The following is a 26,114-nucleotide window of genomic DNA, read 5'->3' as shown; positions in this document are numbered from 1 at the left end:
GGGTGTTTCTGTTGTGGTGACACACCCCGATCAGGAATGTCCACCTAGACTCTAAATCGAGCTGTGTTGGTCGACATTAGGAGGGTGACAAAGCCATCAGTATAGTGATGTGGAAAATGTGAACAAATTTAAACCTAAAAGTGCTTAAGTATAAGAGTGCACATGTGAGAGGGAACGAACATATTTCACACATGATGTCAGAATACTACACGCGCCGAGTTAAGTCGCCGGAGAGTTGGCAGGAAATGTCGTCGGCGCCGCCGTGTACAGCGGCGGAGCACAGTACCTCCGGCGAGGCCCGTGTGCGCCACGCACCAATCACTGCAGCACCACACGCAGCCCACGTGTCTGCGAGTACAAACGTACTCGCCATTTTCGCGAAGCATAGGTTCGGCCTGATTTTTGGGCCAACTTCCATAGCTAATATCTAGCTCAATTCACCACCAAAATCGATGATTCAAAAGCCATTTTGAAGTTAGAAATGTAGCTAACAAGACTATACCTGTTTCGAGAGCCATATGTCACTGGAGATGGTCGGAAAAATCCTCTGAAAGTGGCCCAATGGTCACGGTTCCAAGCTTCCAAAATTTCTAGGAAAATCGTCCATTCGTCCCAACAGCTTTTAAACCCTACTAAAATGCGTCCAAACCTTGAGATCGTTCACTAACAATGAAAAAGGTAAGGGAGAGAGAGGTCCCTCCTTAGGTTTCTCGATGTGTCAAATCTGAATCTACCGTCCATTTTCTGAAATTCGACCGTTCTAAAATAGTTCATTTATTAGTCGTACTTTGTATGAAAACTCGTAATTAAGTTAGTATTATGGCATGACTATATTTATATTATCTGCTCATTGTTTGCTGCACCGGTACTGGCCCGGACCAGGGCCAGTCTTTCACGTGTATGTGCACTTCGAACTGTACGCTCGCTTTGGATCCATTGTAGGTGCCAGTCATGTCCTAGATTGCTATAGGCAATTAGGACTCGTATGTGTTGTGCGTAGCACCAGTCTTCACGTGATTGTAGTACTATAGCGTATATCATTGTTATACCCAGTCTTGTTCATCTCATAATATATCTGCATGAACTTGTGTGTCAGCATATATCGATGAGCACTCGTTATGATATGTTTGCTTATGCAAGATTATGTGATTACTGATGTCATGCATACTTACGAAATATTGTGCCATATTAAATTCTTGGGATATTGCAAGCTACGGTAAGTATTTTCTTACTATACGTAGTTTGTATATTTTGGAAACTATACTCGTTTTACGGCGAGGGGTTATTATGTTTTTGAAAATGTTTTTATAAAACTTTATTTTTAGGCCCACTCACCCTTGTTTTTCGCCCCTCCAGGTTTTAGCAGCTGAACTTCTGTATCGACAAGGATTCTTGGCAAATCTTGGTATAGGTGGTTACCTTCAACGGTATAATTCTCATCCTACCTTGTTGTACTTTACTTATACACTGACACCACGTGTGAAATGGGTTCTTCCCATTACTGCGCACTTTCTTTATTAGCTTAAATAAATGTTAACTTTGGTTTAAATTTATCCATATTTTATGCATCACCTTCCTTTTGGCTATGTCACTGTTGGGTGTTAGCCAACATGCCTCGACTCCGGTTGGGGTGTGTCATGAGAAGCATTACAAGAGACTGTAATTAAGAGATTACTTAATCTTGATTATAAATTTGCTCCTTGAGTTTTAGCAGTTGTTCTATTTGGGTCTTTAAACCTTTTTATAACCAAATTGGTCCCCTAACTTTTAAAATGTGGTAAAATGAGAACAATTCATTACAACCTAATAAATGGTTTAGGTTCACAATGGTTTCCATGGGTTCTTATTCATGTGGTGGTGACCATATAGGAAATTTACTTTTCTTTATGTCCGTGTAAATTATCTCCAAATTAAATTATTGGTCCTAAGAAAATACACACTCAACACCCCTGTAATTGTGTAATTTGTTGCTTGATAAATAAAATCTCACTATCATTTCTTGTCCAAAATAATAAATATTGTGTGCAATTTGATTCAAGCGGTTTCTGGTTATAATGAAAACGAAGTGGTAGATTGTCTTATTTAGATAAGACCTTATTCATCAGATCATTACTGTGAAACCCCGTCCCAAATTTAGTGTATTTTCATATTAACGGATTTATGAAATTACCTTTTCACCCTTAAGTTGACTTTGTTTGACCATCTCAACATAATGCGTATGACTAATTTTCTTAGTTTATTCTTATTGTACTCATCGCCACGAATGCGTGGGCGTGAACAGATTCAAATTTGGAGTTATAATGAAAATTTTATGTTTTTGAAACGTCAAACGTTTTTCAAGTATTCCATGTTTCGTCTCTAGTGACCTTAAATTGTGAGCCATTGGGACCAACCTTGTTTCCTTGCTTTTTCTCCTTTATCCTGTGCATTCCCCCTCTCCCCTTTCTTTCTTTATATTCTGAAAAGTTTTTCTCTCTCTCTCTCTAAGCTCTCTCTCGGCTCTCTCTATCTTAGCCCTCCCCGAGGGCACGACATACACAAACAACAACTACAACACTCCCACCACCACCCAAACCAAGAGCACCATGAGCTTTATCTCGTCCTCATGAGCCTATAACACCCAACCTCACCTCGAACTTCACTCCGGATAGTCAGGATCGAAACCAAGTCGAGCCGCGACCTTTCAGGCCATTTTTTGAGCAAACCACGGTGAGTTAGCCATTAAGAAAGGTACCATTCTCTTCGTCTCATTGAGAAGTATGATTTTAATCACTTGATTTTGTTGAGTATTGAAGAAGTTATGACTATTTAAAGTTTACCTAGTTTCAGCAACCTTTGAGGCTTTCGAGGCATTTTTTGCCAAACCACGGTGAGTTAGCCATCGTGCAAGGTACCATTCTCTTTATCTCGTTGAGTACTACAACTTTGATTTTTGAATCACTTGATTTGTTTGAGTATCAAAGAAGTTATGGGTGTTTGAAATTGTGCCCAGATTCTGGCCAACCATTGGCCTGAAACCAGGTCGACCCTACTCGATTACCCTTAAACCCAAATCTAAGATCCAATCTTGCAGTCGGCCTAAACCAGACCCTTTGGGCCAAGCTACCAAGCCCAAGCCTATAATTGTGACCAATTACCCCAAGCCCAAAACCCCAAACCCTTAACCCAAAAACCCAAACCCATTTAGGCCCAACCCGAAACCAAGCCCAAGCACAACCTGTTTAACCGACCCGTTTGACCCGGACCCGTTGACTTCCGATCAACACTGACTGTTGACTTTGACCAGTGTTCTAAAAAATGCTCTAGGCTGCCGCCTAGGCGCTAGATGGCAGTGTTCCGTCTCGATTAACCCAAAATCGTTTACTAAATCGAGAAAGCTATTAAGCGGGGTAAGGCAGACACCTGGGGGGCCTAAACGGACACTAGGCGGTTTAAACGGATGTTGGGCGGGCTAGAAGGAGCTGGATGATCTGGGCGGCTTAGGAAAATACGACTAGTCTACCAGAAGCAGGCGGACGTTGGCCAATTTGGGTGCTATGGTTTACAAGAAGAGAGAGAGAGAGTATGGATCTGCAATTGCAGATGTGGTGATTAGGAATCGGGAGGCTGTACAAGTATATTTAGTGTATTCTTTTATTCTAATAGGAAATATAGGATAATAAATGGATTAGATGGCTTTGGGTTTTTGGTTAGGGTCCATTGCGCCCCATCTATAATGGATTGGACAATTCTATTCAAGGGTGAAAGAAGGAATACAAGGCCCAACCTTGCATTTTATTAATGAAAAAGGCCCAAAATTTTTTTATAGGCTTAGAAAATGATACAAAGCGTCTAAAATTTTACATATTTTCTTACACATATATTTTTCTTTTAAAAAAACTAACATATTATTCAATGTTTATTCACATATTATGTAGTAAATTGAATTAATTTATATGATGTATAATAAAATTACTTAAATCCGCCTAGGCCGTCTAGACCCCGCCTAGCCACCTAGGCATTAGGCGCTAGCTAGCCGCCCGACTAGCGCCTAGCGTTTTTTAGAACCTTGACTTTGACCAGTCAACGTTGACTTTTTGTTGACTTTTTTCGAGTTTTGGTCGAGACCCTCCCTAAACTAATTTTGACGTCCTAGATCCCTTTTTTACGTCTGTTTTTTAAAATTCAATCATTATGATAGAGTTTTATTAATTGGAACCTTTATGTGCGTAGGTGCGTTTATTAGCGGCGATTATGTCCTTCCTATTTCTCACAGCTCTTCGGCGATGGAGTATCTGTGAGTGGACCCCTTCTAAAATGCATATTTTACTATTAGAAATGCATACATGTAAAGCATGACTTAATGGCAACGTTTTATGAAACGTTTATGAGTAAATTGGAATTACACTTTATAAGATATCATGCTTTACTGAGAATATTTTGGGATACCATTCTTTATCGATTTTTACATTCTTTATAGTATATATGATGGATGACTATATACTATGAAGATGATTTGAGATATGATGTTTGAGCTACTAAGCTCCGTTGAGATCTATGTATTTATGTTGGAAATATTATATTCAATGTTTTGTGCTCATCTAGTGGTCACTGTTTTGCCTACGGGCGATTATACTTATATTGGTTTTGGCCGAGTGTTGGTAGATGGCTTCGGCCAGGAGATACTTATATATTGGATTCGACCGGGTGTTGGTAGATGGCTTCGGCCAAGAGATACTTATATTGGCTTCGGCAGGGCGTTGGTAGATGGCTTCGGTCGGGAGATACTTATATTAGCTTCGGCCAGGAGATACTTATATATAAGCTTCGATCGGGCGTTGGTAGATGGCTTCAGCCAAAAGATACTTATATATGATACCACTAGTTAGCACACTATATATGATATATGTTTTATGAAAGGTTTTATGGCATGCTAGGGTTTTCAAAAAACCTATCACATATTATGCTATTAGTTTTCATAAACTTTGGGGGTTAGTACATTATGGAATAACTATGTTTGTATTACTTATATATCAACTTGGTTGACTCATGTTTGTTTTGCGCCCCCTCAGGACATAGGAATGAGGCATACGATCCGGAGATGATATCTTTTCCAGATTAATGTATCGACCAAGCCGTAGTTCTCACTGTATTGGCAATACTTTTGTTTGTTCTGCAGCTGCTACTGCAAGACTGTCGGAGTTTTTATCAGTCTACATATTAGCGTTACTTTAGATGTGTTTTTGTGTGTAATTGGAATGACTGTTAAAACATATGGTTGTAATTGGTCTTAAACCTTTCTATATGTGTATCCTTGTGTATTGTTTATCAGAACATCTTATTTTGCATACTGTTTTTTTTTTTTTGAACGAGCATATTGTTTTCCATGTACTAACCTTCATGCACGCGCTTGCTCGTGCATAAGGTATTTTTTGAATCACGGCATGATATGCGCGATTTACACGTTTTAAATGTATTTATATGCGTAAATTGACAAAAGGAAAGTCAAATATTTGAAGTAAATGAATAATCTTAGATCATACTAGAAGAAACTTCTTATAAACCAATTAAAGCAGCTGAATTCACATAATAAAATCGGTCTCTATAGAATTTACATTAAGAGTAGACAAAATAATAGTTAATAAACAACTGATTGAATCACATTATTGCTAGTCCATTGTGGGGCTAAGGGAGAATTTGGATGCGGTCTCTAGCTATGAATATTCTTTAATTGAAACCTTGTTGGTTTTCAAATTTTTATCGAAGTCCCTGAAATTAATGTGATAATTTATTTCTATATACGTTACTATATTTTTTAAATTAAAAATTAAAAATTATAGTTGTTTATATAAATGAGATTTTAAATAAAAAATCATAATTTGTGGGATTAAAAATATTAAAATATAAATATATTATTGTGTGTGTGTGTGTAAACATGGGTACATTCATCAAAATTAACCAAAAAATTATTGAATCAAAACATGGGTACATTCTTGAAAATCACAAAAAAAAAAAAAAAAGATATTAGACTTAATAACATTAGTAAATTTCTTCGATTAAACTTGACATGGATACATTTTAAAATCAAAGAAAAAAGAATGAACTCATATAAGTTTAAAAATGGATTAGGAAAAAATTGAATAGATTTTATATTTAAAAAATGGTACATTTTTCATATAACAAATTGGTATATTTAAGAATCAGTACACTTTAAGATTAAAAATTTGAAAAAAGTACATGAATGGGCACATATAATTAGCATGGGTACTTTTGGCAAAATAAAAAATGGGTACAAATAAATTTTATAAAAAATATGGGTACAAATACAAATAAAACTTTAAAAAATATGGGCACAAAAAGAAATTAATATATGAGTACAAATTAAAACTGAAAAGAAAATTGGTATAAATTAAAAAAAGGTTGCAAATTAAAATGGGTACAAACTAAAACTAAAAATATATGATAAATTTTTTTTTCATAAATATAAATATACTAATTGTAACATTTTTAACATTAAATGAATATATTTAGAAATAAAAAATATTTTATTATTGAAATAATTAATGATGTTATTAATACCCAAGGACCTTAATCAAAAATTGAAAAGGAATAGGATTTTAATCAATGGAGTAGCAAAATGAATGATGAGAACCTAATTTCTCCAAAAAAAAATAATCATTTAACAACTAATTTAATCACATTATTATCTGCATGTGAAATACTTTTTTTATAACCGGCATTACACGTCTCTTAAGATGTTTTGAACGTGTTTAAAAATAGAGAAAATAATATTTAATAAATAATTTATTGAATCATATTATTGCTGGGTCACCCTCTCCCCCTTAGTGTAGATAATATTGTTTGTATAAATGAGAAAAACAATCATTTGATAACTAATTTAATCATATTATTATCTGCGTGCGAAATACCTTTTTTATAACCAGCATTACACGCCTCTTAAGATGTTTTGAACGTGTTTTAAAATAGAGAAATTGAATCACATTATTGTGAGGTACTAATTAAAAAAACAGCACACAAAAAAACACAACACAAGAAAACTAATTAAAATGACGAAGACATTTTTTGAATTACGGCGTGTTACGCGTGACTTACACGTTTTAAATGTATTTATATGCGTAAATTGACAAAAGGAAAGTCAAATATTTGAAGTAAATGAATAATCTTAGATCATGTTAGAAAAAATCTCTTATAAACCAATTAAAGCAACTGAATTCACATAATAAAATCGGTCTCTATAGAATTTACATTAAGAATAGAGAAAATGTAGATAATATCGTTTGTTAAAAAAAATTATTTGACAACTAATTTAATGTAATTTAAACACATTATTATTTGTGTGCGAAAGATCTTTTTTTATAACTGGCATTACACGCCTCTTAAGATGTTTTGAATGTGTTTAAAAATAGATAAAATAATATTTAACAAACAATTTATTAAATCACATTAGTGGTAACCCATTGTGAGGCAAAGCCCACCCCTCCCCCTTAGTGTAGATAATATCGTTTGTTAAAAAAAAAACAATCATTTGACAACTAATTTAATCACATTAGTATCCACGTGTGAATGACCTTTTTTATAACCAACATTACACGCCTCTTAAGATATTTTGAACATGTTTAAAATAGAGAAATTGAATCACATTATTGCTAGCCTATTGTGAGGTACTAATTATAAAAAACAAACAAAAACAAAAAACAAACCACAAAAAAAATAATTATTAAAAAAATACTATTAAAATGATGAAAATGACCCTGCCTTAATTGATGCATTATTTTGGATGATTTTGAAGATTTTTGTCTTGGGGACATTTTTGTCTAAATATTTTTGTTGAAGCTTGGTGACACCAAAATCAGTATTCACCTTTTCTTTGGCTTTATATATAGATTTTGAACCAACTATATGTCAATTGTTTACATGTTATTTATATTACACCCTACTAAGGAGAAAAGGAAAGGATATTCAACTGCAATCAAACGTATATAGTCTCAGCAATCCATGTGATAGAACTTGAGAAAGTAGCACACGTCCACATCAAATGAATGCAAGGCAAGAACTGTTACCAAGTGAATTTGAAGCTAATCAAATGGAGCAAAATACGTGCCATGAACAAGACAATGCTATCACCACATTAAGAAGTGAGGAGGAGATCGACAACGAATTGAAGACGAAGAAAAGATCGAAAACTCAAACGAATTGAATGAACTAATTGAAGACGAAGAAAAGATCGAAAACTCAAAGATGGAGGAACCTTTGCTTGGGCCAACTAGTCAAACTACCTTCACCAACCGGTTACTCCCTACTGAAATTCTAGTGTTGAAGCAAATTTATCTCTTTGAATCCATTGATTCTAAGGCTCTAGATTCATTTACTCTAAATGCTTCCAAAGATCCACTTGTAGTTCACTTACCGAATTATGGAAGAGTTTGGAATCGAACCAAAAATTGAAGATATGTATGGTCAACTCAATTCCACTCCAATAGCCAAGATATGGTGGAAGAGGCAACGTAAAAAGGTGAAAAAGAGAAAGAATTCTCAAGCTTTGAGATTTAAGAAAATACAAAAATATGCAATGTCTCATTGTCATGCATAGAGTGGAAGACGAGGGAACACGTAGAAGATGCATGGAGTGGTTCCTCATTCAATGATCCACCATCTTCGACTTAATCTCGGCAAGTCAGGCTGAGAAGTTTAAGTCATGTAACTTAACATGTGATACACTTTTAAAGAGTAATTCCGTCAATTTCTCAAGGTTAGTTTCTCGGCTAGTTTTTGGAAAAATCGAGAAATGTAAAGGTTTTGGCCCTTTTTGAGTGAACTATATGTTTTAGTGGAGCTTACGGGACTAGGAGTGTACATATGAATGCAGTTTTAAATTTGAAATCCATGGATGACCACTTTGAACTTAAATTTTTCGTAGTACTCTCTTCAAACATACTCGTCAAAAACGATTTTTACACACATTTTCACTTTCTACAAACTCCTTATCTAGTCACTGAATTGAACAAATTAAAATAGAATCAAATACCAAAATTAAGTGAGAATGCAGAAGGTGTAAAATGATGGGTAGAAATCACTCCATATTAGTTACCGAAGATTTCAACACATTATTTTTCACCACACGCACAATCCATATTTATTTGTGATCGTTACATTAAAAAGTTACAGAATATCCATGAATAAAAAAAAAGGTGTGCAACTTAAAAAAAAATGAGTGTGTAGAAAGAACAATGATTGATTACTCAAGAATAAGTAGGAACACTTACTCAAAATTCTTCGTGATCGGAATAGTTCATATTATAAATCACTTTATAAAGATCATTTTTGCAAATATTTGAATTAAAACTAAAGTCGTTTAGTTAATCAACTGCAGCAAATAGATCAACAGTTGGTAATGATTCTTACCATTTGTGTCCATCTATTTTTATATTGTTCAATAACTAAACAACGTTGTTTTAATTGAAATTTTTGCAGAGATAGTCTGTATAGAATGATTAATAATATGAAAGGTTATGATTATACACACAATGTTCTATGAATTGGAAACAAAAACTCTTGAGTGAGAATTTGTACTTATCTTTTGGGTAGCCAAGTATTATAAATCATTTCTATTACAAAAATGTTACTTCTACCACAATTTTCATATCACATTTTGTACCATTTCTTTAACAGAGATGAGACTCACATATATTAGTGAGTTCTATATCTCTTAGAGAGATGATACAAATATAGTATAAAAGATGTGGTAAGTGTAGCATTACTCTGACAAATTTTATGACTTTGGGCAAATTTCAAAATTAAAAGTATTCTAAAAGCTAAACTTCCAAGCCACTTAGTACTACGATTTAGTGATTTTCTCATCACTTGTAAGTGAGAGGTTTTAGATTCAATTCTTGCAAAAGGCAAATTTGAACCACATTATTGCTAGTCTATTGTGAGGCTAAACTCATCCCTTAATGTCGTTTGTTAAAAATAAAAAATAAAAAATAAAAGCTATATACTTTCAATAGCGGTTGTCTCCCAGTAAAAGGGTAGAGCTAAAGAATACCCTTCCAAGAGCGGTTGATCAAAAGCACAAAAAATATAAAAACTAAAAATTATCAAAAAAAGGCGTGGCAAGTCAGCAGACTTGTTTGGGAAGTGCAGGACTTGATTGGTTGGGATCAAATACTACTGGAGTATTCAGAAGTGAGTCATAAACTACTTGCAATCGCACCTTCTTCTCAGTTCAAACTTCACACTCACAAAAACACAGAGAGAGGAGAAACAAATGGGAACATTGGGAAGCAACAGAAAAACAAGAGGAGGAGGGGCATCAGACCCAGTAGGGTTCAGATTCTACCCCACTCCGGAGGAACTGGTGGACCATTACTTGAAGCTCAAGAAACAGGACAAAGATTTCAAATCTGATCACATTGCGGAATTCGATGTCTGCAACTTCGACCCTTGGGATTTGGCTGGTAATTATTAAATTTGTCTCACTCTTTCTTCACTGTTTATTTCTCATTATTCAGTAACAATCCATTGTTATGAAAAATTTCCCAAAATATGTAGTGTTTTGTATTTAGTACTTTGTTTTCGAAGAACTGAATTTGGTTGGTATCAATTTCTTGTTTTGAATTTATTTCGTGTTGAATTTCTCACTAGCAATCATGTACAAGTTCCCCAAGGGAAAAAGAATTGCTCTGATTTTAGTACTTGGTTTGTCAAGACTTGAATTGGGTTGGCCTCAATTCTTGGTTCGGTTTTTTTTTTTTTTGCGTTATAATTTGCAGCTCGCATTCCATCCGACGATATGGTGTGGTACTTCTTCAGCCGAAAGGATTACAAGTACATCAACAGCAACCGGTCCAACCGAACCACACCAGGAGGCCACTGGAAAATCACAGGCAAGGAGCGTGCGATCAAGGCTCGGCGGTCCAAAGCTCTCATTGGGAAGAAGAGGACCTTGACATTCTACCAACGTTGTCAGCCTAAACCCAAAAAAACCGACTGGGTCATGCACGAGTTCTATCTCCTTGATAGTGAAGCCATCTCTAATCCTAAGCTGCATCAGGTTACTCTCTTTTTCAGTTGCAGAAGTTGTTATTTTGTTCTTTGTTTATTAACTTTGGATTATGCAGCATCTTGACCCAAAAAAAAAAAAATTCAAAATTTTCTGTGTCAAATTGCTGTTTCCGTGTTTAACATATATGAATTAATAGTTTTGAAGTGTGACAATGGATTTTGATCTATAATTCATAATATTGTTATCCAACTTATGCAGAAGGATTTTGTTCTCTGTCGCATGAAGAAAAATTCCGATATGGAGGATACCTCAATCGGTGAAGTTGAACTTGGCAGCTACAGTGTGTCTAATGTTGAAGATCATGCTGCAGCTGTTGTGACTCCAGAGGTGAGAATGAGAACCGTCTCGTCTTTGAACATTTTTCTTACGGATGTCGATTTATTGAAACTTAATGCATCTCTCTTTCATGCTCTTCACTCACAGGATTACAGTTCTTCTACATTCCTATCATCAGGATACATAGAGTTGGGAGATATTCCGCATGGCAATGACAATATTGATGATTGCAATGCAATGCAATCACCATTTGGATATAATAATTATTTTTATCCTGATAAGAATGATATTTCAACCTGTGATGAAGGTGAACCTCCTGGCTTGACCATGTCTGATTTCGAAAATGAAGTTCTAGATCACATGTCTCAAGAGGTGAGAATAAACATTCTTCTTTGAATATTTCTAATATGAACTTTAATAACACAAAAATTTTATCAAAACTTAAACCTTCTCATTTGTGATTTTTGATCCAGCTATGTCTTTAGCCACAAGAAGACATGGAAGAAGATATTCAAACTTAACTTCTTACTTGTTCATGATTCTTAATCTAGGTATGTCCTCCACGAGAAGAAAATCTGGAATTGTTCTTTTATCCACCTCAGCCAGAGGACTACACATTGGAGCCACTAATGAACATGACAGTGGGAGATGTTTTGCATGACAATGAGTTTCGGTCCCCAATTTGAAGCTATACCAAGTTCTTAAATAAATTTATAGTTAACTATGATTATTAGTCCTATGAAGAAACAACGTAAACTCATTTTGAAGGACTAAAAGCTACCCTAGTGCAGTAAGCATTGATAGGAACGCTGAAGTAGTGCCATGTATGTGTAAAAGACTATTCTGCATTGGCTAAAGGAGAATAGCAAAAGAGGCCTTTTGATTTAGGCATGAAAGAGCTAGCTGGCTGCAATTGAAACATTCTTTCAATTTCCCGAAAATAATCTCCTCAGGCCATTAATCAAGTCCTCCACAGAATATTGATTCGACCAAGCGCTGTAGTTCTCGCCTTATCGGCAACGCTATTGTTTGTTCTGCATGTGTTGCATAGCTGTTGGAGTCTCTATCAGTCTACATATTATCGATGCTTAAGATGTGTTTTTGTGTATTATTGGAATAATTATCAAAATATATGGTTGTAGTTTAAGTCTTAAACCTTTTTATAAGTATATCCTTGTGTATTGTTTTTAAGAACCTCTTAAGATTGAATGGAATTTTGCATTTTCTTTTCTCTGTCCATATATATATATATATATATATGAGTTTTGTACCCAACAATGTTAATTATTACATGTTATCTATGTTACACCCAACCATGGAGAAAAAGAAAGGATATTTGGCTGCAATCAGGTGTCCATGGGTTTTAGTAGTTGTTCTATTTGGGTCTTTAAACCTTTTTATAACCAAATTGGTCCACTAACTTTTAAAATGTGGTAAAATGAGAGCAATTCATTACAACCTAATAAATGGTTTAGGTTCACAATGGTTTCCATGGGTTCTTATTCATGTGGTGGTGACCATATAGGAAATTTACTTTTCATTACGTCCGTGTAAATTATCTCCAAATTAAATTATTGGTCCTTAGAAAATACACATTCAACACCTCTGTAATTGTGTAATTTGTTGGTTGATAAATAAAATCTTGCTATCATTTCTTGTCCAAAATAATAAATGTTGTGTGCAATTCAATTCAGGCGGTTTCTGGTTGTAATGAAAGCCAAGTGGTAGATTGTCTTGTTTAGATATGACCTTATTCTTCAGACCATTACGCCCATCGTATACCTCTTAGTGTTGTTACTTAGAGTAGTAATATGACTTGTAAGCAAAATCGTGTAAAATTAAGCGTAGCCAAGTTAGCTAAAACAATGTACTCTTCTCGTCACTCAAGTTAAAATTTATCCCATGTAATTTGAATTAGATTACAATATTGCTCGAATATAAAAAAAAAACTGATCAGAAACAATTGGAAGACCAAAATGAAAGAAACCCCAAAGTAAAGGGAGCAAAAGGTGAACTTACACCATAAGCTCAAAGACTTGGGAAAAACACTAGTCAACTTTCAAAAGTCCAGTGCTTTGAGGGTTAAGTGAGGTCTTTGATGAATGTACATAAGTACAACTTCACTCAAAGACTTGTTAATGTTTCTTTTATTATTATGTTGTATCAAAAGAAAAATATTCTTGTGAAAGTAGTTTATTAGAACATTTAAATGTTGAATAGTGTATTTTGTATTGTTTTTTCGTTTTTTATTTTATTTTTTATTTTTTGCAATCCTTTTTAACGGTAAGTAGCACTGACTGGTATAGTAAGATTGAAAATAAAAGTTTTAAACAATTATAAAAATCAAATCTAACAACTAAAATACCGTCACACTTAATACTACATAGCATTAATGCCATGCCGTTACTTTTGCACTGTGGTAAATGTTTTATCCTATTTTTGTTATTAAATTATTGGTTTCGGGTACTTCAATGTCATGGTTGCTAATGTAGTAGACCAAATGAAACAATGAATCAATGAGTGTGGCAAAGGGGAATTCGAATCTGAGATATAATTTTGGGAAGAGAGGAATGATTAGACTAAGAGTTAGGTTGTCACATGAAGAACTTAATTTGAAACATTTTAGGTTGTGGTCCTTAGTTAGTATCTCGTAAATTAGTATCCTCATTTCTTAGAGGATCTCTTAGGAGAGATGTAAAGAGCCTTAAAATAAGTACTTTACATTTTCGATTGGTCAGAAGTTGTTTAATAGGCGAGATGTAAAAGACAGACCTTTTTGAAGAATGTAAATTTGTATATTCTTTTCTCTTCTATTTTAGGTGGATCCAGCCAATTAAAGAGATAAAATAAAATAGCAAGGTTTCAAAAACCGCTAGTCGAGATTTTTTTATTTTAATTAGATTAAATATACATTTTTTATATTCATGAATATATTTGTAAATTTTTTATGAATTTTCTATTAGTTTTTAAGTCCCAAACTTATCTTTTTAAGTCCATAAAGAAAGGTGGGCTTAGTTTTAAAGCGAAATGACCTGACTTGAAACAAAAGCCCACCTTTTATTATCTTTAACTTATTTCGTTCAGAAGCCTTCATTTTCTCAATTAAGGATAACAATTTTTATTTTTTATTTTTTGAAAATATATTATTTACACTATAGAGGTGGGGAAGTGAGCTAAGCCAACAATTTATATTGACCAAAAGCAAAAGTTTATTGAGAGAAGTTAAAAAAAAACCCCTTAACTATCGTCGTCTCAATTTCTTTTTCTCTACAACTATGGAAAACTCATCGTAACTTCTACATCGTTCTCTCTCTCCCCTCCCCCCTCCCCCCTCCCCCCTCCCCCCTCCCCCCTCCCCCTCTCTTTTCACTATCTTACATCATCGCCAGAAGCATGGGGGCCTCACAAAGTGACGCATCCAAGGGACAACTAACCACAAAGTCTCGCGTCATAGAGCCGCCTAGCCTGCCAAACAACCGCCTAGCCCGCCCAAGAGGCTGCCTAATAGCATTGCCAATTTTCTAAACGATTTTGGGTTCATCAAATTTACATTTTTTTCATTGAAGTAAAACTCACATTTACATTTTGAAAATGTAAAACAAGATGTAGATGTAGCTTTACATTTCAAATAGAAGTGTTGGCATTGAAGATGCTCTTATAAGCACATGTAACTTATTATTTCTTCGACGTGAGATTTATACTGTCAACATTGATCAGTATGAGAATAAATTCCACTTAAACATACCAGGTAAGTGTTGAAATCTTCTAATTGTACACGTTTGCAAATTCAACATTTGTTATACCTTGGTCAACATTCTTGTCACTCCACATGGACACGCTCAGTAGACGTCGACGTAATGCTCTACCTTCACAAACAAGGAACAATTGTGAGCAAGGCTTTCGAACTTTTATCAGATTCCAGAATGTTCTTGAGTTCTCTCGATTTTATGTTTCCCTCCGAAAAAATATTGGAGAAAATTGGTAAAGCTGAACCTACAGAAGGTGGCAGATAAGAATCATGAGATTCCCCGATGAGGATTTTTTTTTGTAAAGATTTTACAATATGTTTGGATGAAGAAATTTATTATTATTAAGAAATTTTAAAATAATGGGATTTTATTTTTTTAGAATTTGTGAATTTTCTTGTTTGGTTAACAAAAAAAAAAGAAATTGAATACAGAATTTCTTATTTTTAAACTCTCAATCATAGAAATTAGAAAATAACACCTACTTACATGGAATTTAAACTTGGGAATTGGAGGTCCCAAATTCCAAGTTTTTTTTCTAGGTGAAAATTCTAAAATTCTATATTTATGAATTCAAACAAAGGAATTGGTGCATGTCAATTTATAGATTATGAGTTTAATCCAAATTCCAAGTTTATTTTTCTTATCCAAACATAGTGTTAGGGATTTTTACATTCTATCCGTTTATTGTATATTGTGCGATTAGATTTTGTTAAACACTATTTATGTTTAATTTTAAATGAAAAAATTCAAAATAATTCCTAACTGCATAATTTAAATCCAAGATTCCCACTACAAGACATAATAAAATAAACAAAAAAATTAACGCCTAAAAGGACGTTGATAGGATCCACTGTTTATGACTAAGGTAAAACTTGTATGGGAAGCTCAAGACTTAATTAAATTTGCACCTTGAGTTTTAGTAGTTGTTCTATTTGGGTCCTTAAACCTTTTTTTTTTCGACCGAATTGGTCCCCTAACTTAAAAAAAATGTGGTAAAATGAGAACAAATCGGAGAAAGTTTTCAGTATACCGGAAACAATGCCCGGTACACCAAAATATCATAATACAATTGGTTGAAAAATTATTTTTTAAGTTTCAATTGTATTAAACACCTTTCCATTGGTTCGTATTCATGTGATGGTGGCCATATAGGAAATTTGGTATTTTTGTATGTATGTGTAAATTATCTCTAGATTAAAATTTAAATTATTAATCCTTAAGAAATTTACACATTTGGCACTTATGCAAATGTATAATTTGTTGGTTGATAAATAAAATCTCGTTGTCGTTTCTTGTTAAAAATAATAAATGTTGTGTGCAATTCAATTTAGATGGTTTCTCCTTGTCATGAAAACTAAGTGGAAGATTGTCTTGTTTAGATAAGACCTTATTCTTCATACCACTATGGCCAACGTATAAACTCTCCTGTATCTATTAGTGTTGTTGCTTAGAGTAGTAATATGATGTTGTAATTAAAATCGTCTAAATTTAACCATAGCCAAATTAACAAAAACAATGTACTCTCCTCTCATCACCTTAAAATTTATCACACTGTAGTTTAAATTAGATTATAATATCACTCCAATAAAAAAATGATAAGAAATAGTTGGAAGTCCAAAATGAAAGAAACCCCATAAGTGTAGGGAGCAAAAGATGAACTTGTACCACAAGCTCAAATACTTGGAAAAACACTAGTCAACTTTCAAAAATCGAGTGATTTGAGTGATAAGTGTGTCTTTGATGAGCGTATATAAAAGCAACTTCACTCATTCTGCTTCCCCACACAATCCAAAACACTGATCAATAATCACAGTTCAAAGTTGAGGGAGAGAGATGAGCAGCAGCAGCAGCAGCATCACAACTGAAGGAGGAGATGCAGTGCATGCGAATGTGATCCTACTACCTTCGGTCAGATTCAAACCCACTGATGAGTTGCTGGTCAGCTACTACTTGAGGAGCAAGATACAGGGCACCGACTCCCTCTTCCGCCACACCATCCCTGAAATCGATGTCTGCAAGTACGAGCCCTGCGATCTTCCTGGTAAACCCATTAATCTATCTCACTTTTTCTTCACTAGCCATACATCTTGTTTCCAATGGATTCTGCCGTTGTTTATGTAAATCTATACCATCTTGTTTCAGTTTTCTGTTTTTCTTCATTCAGAATTGAATTGGGTTGGTTTCGATTTGTTGTTTCCTATTGTATGATGTTGTATGCATAAATTTATGGTCTTATCAGTTTTTGTGTTTTTGTACCTCAAGAATTGGAGTCCAATGTTCCGGGTTCAAACCCTCCTCCCTCCCCTTAGTATAGCTTAGAGTAGTAGTATCACTTGTACCTCAAGAATTGAAGTTGGTTGGTTTCAATTTCAATATATTGTTTTGTGTTGCATTTCGATTTAATTTCCCTTTAAATAGCCAACCCATATCTCTTTCCTATCGTATAATATTGTTGCACCAAAAAATTTATGATCTTGTTTCAGTGTTTGTGTTTTTTGTTCTTCAAGAGTTGGAGTGGGTTGGTTTCAAATTTTGAACATTTTGTTTTGTTGTTGGATTTCAGCATTCTTCCCAGAAGATCATGAGAAGGAGTGGTTCTTCTTCAGCCGGCCCGACTACAAGTACATCAACAGCACTCGCTGCAACCGGGCCACGGATCAAGGCTTTTACAAGATCACAGGGAAGGAGCGTGAGATCAGGGCTGAAGAATCCAAAGCTGTGATTGGGAAGAAGAGGATTCTGACCTTTTACGAAGGTCGTGTGCCGAAATCAAAGAAGACCGATTGGGTAGTCCATGAGTATTATCTCACAAAAATTGAGGTGGGTTCTAGACCCACCAAGCAGATGGACTTTGTCCTCTGGCGCCTGAAGAACAAGTCAGCTAGTTATAAGAAGCCGAAAGATGATCCAATCCACGGCGAATTAGCTGATTCAGGTGCTAACTCGGAAGATGATCAAGCTGCTGTGAGTGATGTGATTGCAGAGCCAGTGGAACATCTGGGATACTTCTTTGATAACCTTCAGATTGAAACTCTGATCTCTAGTAAGTATTGCTTTAATTAATTTCCCTGCATTAGCTGCTGCGTTCCTGTGCAGCATTTCTTCTTTTTTCTGTACTCCTTTCATGTAGTATTGCTGTTAATGTTGTTTATTTAAAACCTTTCAATTTCAGTGGAATTTTGTGTTATATTCTCTTCTCATTTTTCAGTCCACACAAGAAGAAAAAATTGTTTCCACTCTTTCCTTTAGTTAGGGAGCAATAGAAGAGGAAAATTCACTAGAGTATTGACTTAGCGCATTTTGATGTGTCGGGGCTCTTTTCCGCCCTCCCCCAAAGGCCGATACTCATCTCACTTGGGACGTCTTATCTAAAAGCTCATCAAGCATTGCCATATGTTTTAACGTGATTGATCGGCTTTAAGTTCCTTTTGGCTTCCAATCAAGTTAGAAATTGGAACCAAAATAATGCTAAAAATCTGCACGATTTTATAACATAACTGTGTTATCTATGTCACACCCAACTAAGAAGAAAAAAGACCGGAAGGATATTCAGCTGTAATCAGGAGTCCATAGTTTCAGCAACTCACATGATAAAATCTGAGAAAGTAGAACAAGTCCACATCGAATGAATGCAAATTTACAACAGCTTTTTCTTTATGTAAACGAGGGGAGAATATTCCAATCAAACTTAAAATCTCTATCAATATTGGAAAGAGGCGCACTAATTTAGGGCATTCGGATATAATTGGAATATGTAATTGCTACTGAATAATTATTTTGAATTATTGTATTCAGTTGTTTGAGTTTAAGTTTGGTTTCAGCTTTATGATGATTTCTAGTGGTTTAATCTAGGGAATAATAGTTTTAGCTAGTGGCAGCATAAGCAAAATAAGGTGTATAACAAAGAGAAGCATATTCTCCGCAATTTTGCAATTAGAGTTGAGTGATTTCTCCTATGTTTATGAGTGACATTCATGATTAGCAACTTTGAGTTATTTTGATGCCCCTAGTCAAGTGATTTCAGAATATATGTTTGATCTCATCATTTTTGCCTATTTGTTAAGTGTTGGGCTAAAAAATGGAAGAGGCATCGAGACTAAAAGATAATTCTAAATCAACCCGGTTATCAAATACAAATATAATGGGTGTGAAGACAACTCCTCAGACATATTTTGATACGAATCAACTCAAAGCACAAACCTCGATGAACTCGCCATCTCTCTCTTTTTTTTATCTTTTTTTTTTTGTTCAAACGATGAACTTGCCATCTCCAATTATTGGACTTGCGCCACTACAAATTAATAGGCCAAATTTTCGTTAACTGCCCAATTAATTAAAAAGGCACAAAGTCGCTCTAAAATTAAAAAGGCACAAAGCCGCACTCAAATGGCAAGAAGTCTCACCAAAATCCACTTTGATTGGTTTGGACCCACAAAAAATATATAGCCAGTCTAGTACTAGATTCTAGACACAACCACAACCAAATTTACCCCCAAACACTTCAAACACCATATCTAAATGGGGATTTGGATCCTCTCCTACGCTAATGGAGAGTATCCTCCTAACCAAGAGTTGTGGGCCGTTGGATTTTTATTCAACGACTACAAACAGGTGGGTCCTTTTAAAGTTATAATAATTATACCCGTTAGATGAAAATCTAACGACCCATAACACTTGGTCAGGAGGATCCTCTCCATTAGCTCAGGAGAGGATCCAAGTTCTCTAAATGGCCATCCAAATTTCATTGAATTACGAGTCGACTTGATTCTCCTAAAAAAGGATACGTAGGCAAGCTACAAAATCAAACAAACCATCATTCCCCTTAAATGACATTTCTTCGTAATTTTAATCAAAGAGTGTTTCTCTTGTGGCACATTACAAAATTACAATTAATCGTGAACGGGTCCAAACTTAAATAACAAACCCTATTCTTTTCGGGTAACGGCGAACTTGTGATGGAAGAAATTTATTCTCAAATTACAAGTTTCCGTCAACACTCTCAAACTAATTTTTCTTCTCGACTTATAGGTACAACGTTTGACAAGTATAGGATTTTTGAATTTGATCTAACGATTTTCAAACCCTCAATTAAAACCAATAAGATCAACTTTATAATCAAATACATGTGGATACCAAATTGATATGCTACTCAAGAAAAATCGATAGTCGTCTCTAGGGAAGAAAAGAATAGTACAAGCTTGAATTTTGGCTTTTCCATCTCCAATTACAAAGTAAAAGACATGATAGGAAGTGGTGGGATCCACACTCAAAGGCATTTCCGCACACGTTTGTAAATTCGACATCTGTTATAACTTTGTCAACATTCTTGTCAGTTGTCACTCCTCATGGACATGGACATGCACAGTAGACGTAGTGACGTGATGCTCTGCCTTCACAAACAAGGAACGATTATTTTTGTGAGCAAGGCTTTCCAACTCCCATGTATCAGATTTGAAATCCTTGTCCTGTTTCTTGAGCTTCAAGTAAAAGAAATTATTACAACAGTAACTTTAACTAACTGTTAACATCTTTCACATTTTTATATACTCTATTATTCTCTTCATGGTCCACCATTTCATCCGGAGTGGGGTAGAATCTGAACCCTACCGGGTCTGAAACCCCTCCTCCTCTTGTTTTTCTGTTGCTTCCCAATGTTCCCATGTGTTTATGTGTGTGAACTGAGAAGAAGATGCAACTGCAAGTAGTTTACTCACTTCAGAATACTCCAGTAGTATTTGATCCCAACCAATTAAGTCCTGGGTTTCTAAACAAGTCAGCTGAGGTGCCACGCGTTTTGTTTCTTTAATATATTTTGCCCTTTTGATCAACCCCTCTTGGCAGTTTTCCTTTTTCCTTTCCCTTTGAGGGACTGGGAGACAACCCCTCTTGGAAGTTTAGCTTTTAGAAGTACTTTTACGTTTGGAATCGGGATTCTCTTCCCTTTCATCCCTTCCTACTTGAACAATTAAATTACATCAACATCTTACATTAATTTTGTTTATAGAGACAATAAGGTAAAAAATAAAGTGTGAAAAGCGGAGAGAGAAGGGGATAAGAATAGGAGGGAGAGAATCCTACTACGGTTCATATCATGCGGTGGTTGCCATATAGGAAATTTACTATTTTTGTATATCTATGTAAATTATCTCTAGATTAAAATTAAAATTATTAATCCTTAATTGTCACATCCCGGCTAGGCCTGGCAATTCTTGACATGACCCGATAATCCGACACGACACGAAATTAACAGGTGTTCAGGTCGACACGATAATGAATCGAGTCGTAATCGGGTAACCCGATAAGCAACTGTTAAGATAACGGGTTGGTTCGGGTATACACGTGTGTAACACGATACACGATAAGCAAAATATTAATTTAATAATTTTATAACCCCAAAAAAATACTATAATAATTATATATATATATATATATATATTAATTTAACAATTTTATACCCTTAAAAACTATAATAATTATATATATATATATATATTAAATTAAATATTAAAGACCATTGGATCAGCTTAAATATATAGACCATTCAATTTCTTATTATATGTACAAAATAAATAAATTTAAATCTACTTAATAAATGTATATACACCATTGAACTTGATGGGATACGAATTCCACGAAACTAATTTCAACGATCCAACCGTCAAACTTGTTTGTATATTCAAAGATCAAGTAACGGGACAAAACGTTTCGACAGTTATCAACGAAAAATCACGATTTAACGGTTATTTTAACTCCGATTTTGATGATTTTTTACAGCTACATTCCTTGACCCTATATGAATACAATGAATGAACTTGATCTTCAATTTAAAATATTTACACTAGTGGATACCAGATAATCTTATGTTATACTTGATGAAAGTATGAATAAACTCTTAAGTGTTAGTGAATCTATTGTTTTGATAGGATACGCATTCTACGAAACTAGTTTTAATGATCCAACCGTCAAACATGTTTGTATATACTTCGAGATCGCATACGCCAAAAATTACAAAAAACAAACATTCAGAGATGAAGTAACGGGACAAAACTTTTCGACGGTTATCAACGAAAAATCACGATTTAACGGTTATTTTAACTCTGATTTTGATGATTTTTTACAGCTACACTCGTTGACCTTATATGAATACAATGAATGAACTCGATCTTCAATTTAAAATATTTACACTAGTGGATACCACAAAATCTTATGTTATACTTAATGAAAGTATGAATAAAGTCTTAAGTGTTAGTGAATCTATTGTTTTGATGGGATACGCATTCTACGAAACTAGTTTCAATGATCCAACCGTCAAATATGTTTGTATATACTTCAAGATCGCATACACCAAAAAATTGCAAAAAAACAAACATTCAGAGATCAAGTAACGGGACAAAACTTTTCGACGGTTATCAACGAAAAATCACGATTTAACAGTTATTTTAACTCCGATTTTGATGATTTTTTTACAACTACACTCATTGACCCTATATGAATACAATGAATGAATTCAATCTTCAATTTAAAATATTTACACTAGTGGATACCATAAAATCTTATGTTATACTTAATGAAAGTATAAATAAATTCTAAGTGTTAGTGAATCTATCATTTTGATGGAATACACATTCTACGAAACTAATTTCAATGATCCAACAATGAAACTTGTCTGTATATTCTTCAAGATCGCATACGCCAAAAATCACAAAAAACAAACATTCAGAGATCAAGTAACGGGACAAAATTTTTCGACAGTTATCAACGAAAAATCACGATTTGATGGTTCTTTTAACTTCGATTTTGATGATTTTTTACAGCTACACTCCTTGACCCTATATGAATACAATGAATGAATTCGATCTTCAATTTAAAATATTTACACTAGTGGATACCACAAAATCTTATGTCATGATGATCGATGAAAGTTGAGGATTTTGTAAAAGGAATAACATGCAAGCTTTGAGTTCCATTGCCAATGTTTAAACTTTTGAGAAAGGCTTCACAACCTTGAAAACAAAAACTCTTTCATTTTGCATATCCTTGCACATTTAATATTTTGTAATAGATTAGTAGTGTATGGATATTTGTTTATTAGGCTCTTATTTTCGAGTGTAGATGTAATACTTAAACGACAAATGTGTTTTAACGTTTTGAAGTAATATTTATGTGGCAATGTGTGGTATGTGCAAATTTAAGGAAAAAAAAATATTTTTCTTAACGGGTCAGGTCATTTTATTCGTTGGGTAAAGTGACCCGACCTGTTAAGGACCCGTTAAGATAACGGGTGTGACACGACACTACCCGTTAAGATAACAGGTGTTACACAAAAACGACACGAACACGATAAACACGACCCGTTTGCCAGGCCTAATCCCGGCCCAGGCCCCCATCACATCCCGGGCCCTGCCTTCGTCGTAGCACGATATTGTCCTCTTTGGGCCCTAACCACGCCTTCACGGTTTTGTTTCTATGAACTCACAAGAGAACTTCCCAGTGGTCACCCATCATGAGATTGCTCTCGCGCGAACTCGTTTAACTTCGAAGTTCCTACAGAACCCGAATTCAGTGAGCTCTCAAAAGGCCTCGTGCTAGGTAGAGATGAGAATATACAAATAAGGCTTACATGATCCACTCCCCTAGGCGATGTGGGATGATACAATCCACCCATCTTAGGGGCCCGACGTCCTCGTCGGCATACATCCGGCCAATGATTGGCTCTGATACCAAACTATCACATCCCGACCCAGGCCCCCACCACATCCCAGGCTCAACTCCGCCGTAACACGATATTGTCCACTTTGGGCCCCAACCACGCTCTCATGGTTTTGTTTTTGGGAACTCACATGAGAACTTCCCAATGGGTAACCCATCATGGGAATGCTCTCGCTCGAACTCGCTTAACTTCGGAGTTCCGATGGAATCCAAAGCCAGTGAGCTCCCAAAAGGTCTCGTGCTAGGTAGAGATGAGAATATACATATAAGGCTTACATGATCCACTCCCCTGGGTGATGTGGGATGATACATTTACACATTTGGCACTTTTGTAAATGTATAATTTGTTGATTGATAAATAAAATCTCGCTGTCATTTCTTGTAAAAATTAATAAATGGTGTGTGCAATTCAATTCAAATGGTTTCTAATTGTAATAAAAACTAAGTGGAAGATTGTCTTGTTTAGATAGGATTTTATTCTTCAGCCCACTAGCCTAGGGTATATAATCTCCTACATCTCTTAGTGTTGTTGCCTAGAGTAATATGATTTGTAATTAAAATCGTGTAAAATTAACCGTAGCTAAGTTAGCTAAAACAATATACTCTCATTTCATCACCTAAGTTAAAATTTATCACACTGTAATTTAAATTAAATTATAATATAACTCAAATAAAATAAATTATAAGAAATAATTAGAAGACCAAAATGAAAGAAATCCCGTAAGTGTAGGGAGCAAAAGATGAACTTGCACCACGAGCTCAAAGACGTGGTAAAACACTAGTCAACTTTCAAAAGTGGGTCTTTGATGAGCGTATATAAATACAACTTCACTCATTCTGCATCCCCACACAATCCAAAACACTGATCGATAATCACAGTTCAAAGTTGAGAGAGAGAGAGAGAGAGAGAGAGAGATGAGCGGCAGCGTCGCACCTGAAGAAGGAGATGCAATGCGTGTGAATGTGAGCCGACTACCTGGGTTCGGATTCTCCCCCACTGATGAGTTACTGGTCAGCTACTACCTGAAGAACAAGATAGAGGGGACGGACTCCCATTTCCGCCACGTCATCCCTGAAATCGATGTCTGCAAGTACGAGCCCTGCGATATTCCTGGTAAACCCATTAATCTATCTCACTTTTTCTTCACTAGCCATACATCTTGTTTCCAATGGATTCTGCCGTTGTTTATGTAAATCTATACCATCTTGTTTCAGTTTTTCTGTTTTTCTTCATTCAGAATTGAATTTGGTTGGTTTCGATTTGTTGTTTTCTGTGGTGATTCCAGTGCTCTATTTCTATTGTATGATGTTGTATGCATAAATTTATGGTCTTATCAGTTTTCGTGTTTTTGTACCTCAAGAATTGGAGTTCGATGTTCCGGGTTCAAACCCTCCTCCCTCCCCTTAGTATAGCTTAAAGTAGTAATATCACTTGTACCTCAAGAATTGAAGTGGGTTGGTTTCAATTTCAATATATTGTTTTGTGTTGTATCAAGAAACAAAAATTTTGTTTTGTGTTGCATTTCGATTTAATTTCCCTTTAAATAGCCGATCCGTATCTCTTTCCTATTGTATAATATTGTTGCACCCAAAAATTTATGATCTTGTTTCAGTATTTGTGTTTTTTGTTCTTCAAGAGTTGGAGTGGGTTGGTTTCAAAATTTGAAAATTTTGTTTTGTTGTTGGATTTCAGCATTCTTCCCAGAAGTTCATGGGAAGGAGTGGTTCTTCTTTAGCCGGCTCGATTACAAGTACAACGGCACTCGCTGCAACCGGACCACGGGTCAAGGCTTTTACAAGATCACAGGAATGGATCGTAAGATCAGGGCTGAAGAATCCAAAGCTGTGATTGGGAAGAAGAGGATTCTGACATTCTACGAAGGTCGTCTGCCGAAATCAAAGAAGACCAATTGGGTACTCCATGAGTATAATCTCACAGAAACTAAGGTGAGTTCTAAACCCACCAAGCAGATGAACTTTGTCCTCTGGCGCCTGAAGAACATGTCAGCTAGTTATAAGAAGCCGAAGGGTGATCCAATCCACGGCGAATTAGCTGATACAGGTGCTACCTCGGAAGATTATCAAGCTGCTGTAAGTGACGTGATTGCAGAGCCAGTGGAACAGCTGGGATAATCCTTTGATAACCTTCAGATTAAAACTCTGATCTCTAGTAAATATGGCTTTAATTAATTTCCCTGCATCAGCTGCTGCGTTCCTGTGCAGCATTTCTGCTTTTCCTGTAAACTTTTCATGTTGTATTGTTGTTAATGTTGTTTACTTAAAACCTATTAATCTCAGTGGAATTTTGTGTGTTA

General features: G+C 35.1%; 3 protein-coding genes across 3 annotated transcripts; all 3 read left to right on the top strand.

Annotated features, from left to right (window-relative positions):
* The first annotated feature begins 10,152 nt into the window (after positions 1 to 10,152).
* On the top strand, positions 10,153 to 12,572 carry LOC139197342 (NAC domain-containing protein 83-like). The gene is made up of 5 exons (XM_070824571.1): positions 10,153 to 10,457; positions 10,773 to 11,053; positions 11,264 to 11,392; positions 11,489 to 11,713; positions 11,893 to 12,572. Exons 1-5 carry the CDS (start codon positions 10,268 to 10,270, stop codon positions 12,025 to 12,027), a joined length of 960 nt encoding a protein of 319 aa, XP_070680672.1. The 5' UTR covers positions 10,153 to 10,267; the 3' UTR covers positions 12,028 to 12,572.
* Positions 12,573 to 16,707: 4,135 nt separating this feature from the next.
* On the top strand, positions 16,708 to 18,277 carry LOC103406245 (protein NTM1-like 9). Its single transcript, XM_008345247.4, has 2 exons — positions 16,708 to 17,131; positions 17,654 to 18,277. The coding sequence occupies exons 1-2, from the start codon at positions 16,924 to 16,926 to the stop codon at positions 18,151 to 18,153; spliced, it is 708 nt and encodes a 235-aa protein (XP_008343469.2). The 5' UTR covers positions 16,708 to 16,923; the 3' UTR covers positions 18,154 to 18,277.
* Positions 18,278 to 24,524: 6,247 nt separating this feature from the next.
* Positions 24,525 to 26,114, top strand: LOC103417664 (NAC domain-containing protein 91-like). The gene is made up of 2 exons (XM_008355831.4): positions 24,525 to 24,913; positions 25,493 to 26,114. The coding sequence occupies exons 1-2, from the start codon at positions 24,715 to 24,717 to the stop codon at positions 25,930 to 25,932; spliced, it is 639 nt and encodes a 212-aa protein (XP_008354053.2). The 5' UTR covers positions 24,525 to 24,714; the 3' UTR covers positions 25,933 to 26,114.

This window comes from Malus domestica, chromosome 01, assembly GCF_042453785.1.
Source record: "Malus domestica chromosome 01, GDT2T_hap1".
Lineage (NCBI taxonomy): Eukaryota > Viridiplantae > Streptophyta > Magnoliopsida > Rosales > Rosaceae > Malus > Malus domestica.
Note: the sequence above shows the minus strand (reverse complement) of the source record. Positions and strands in the feature narration are given on the sequence as shown.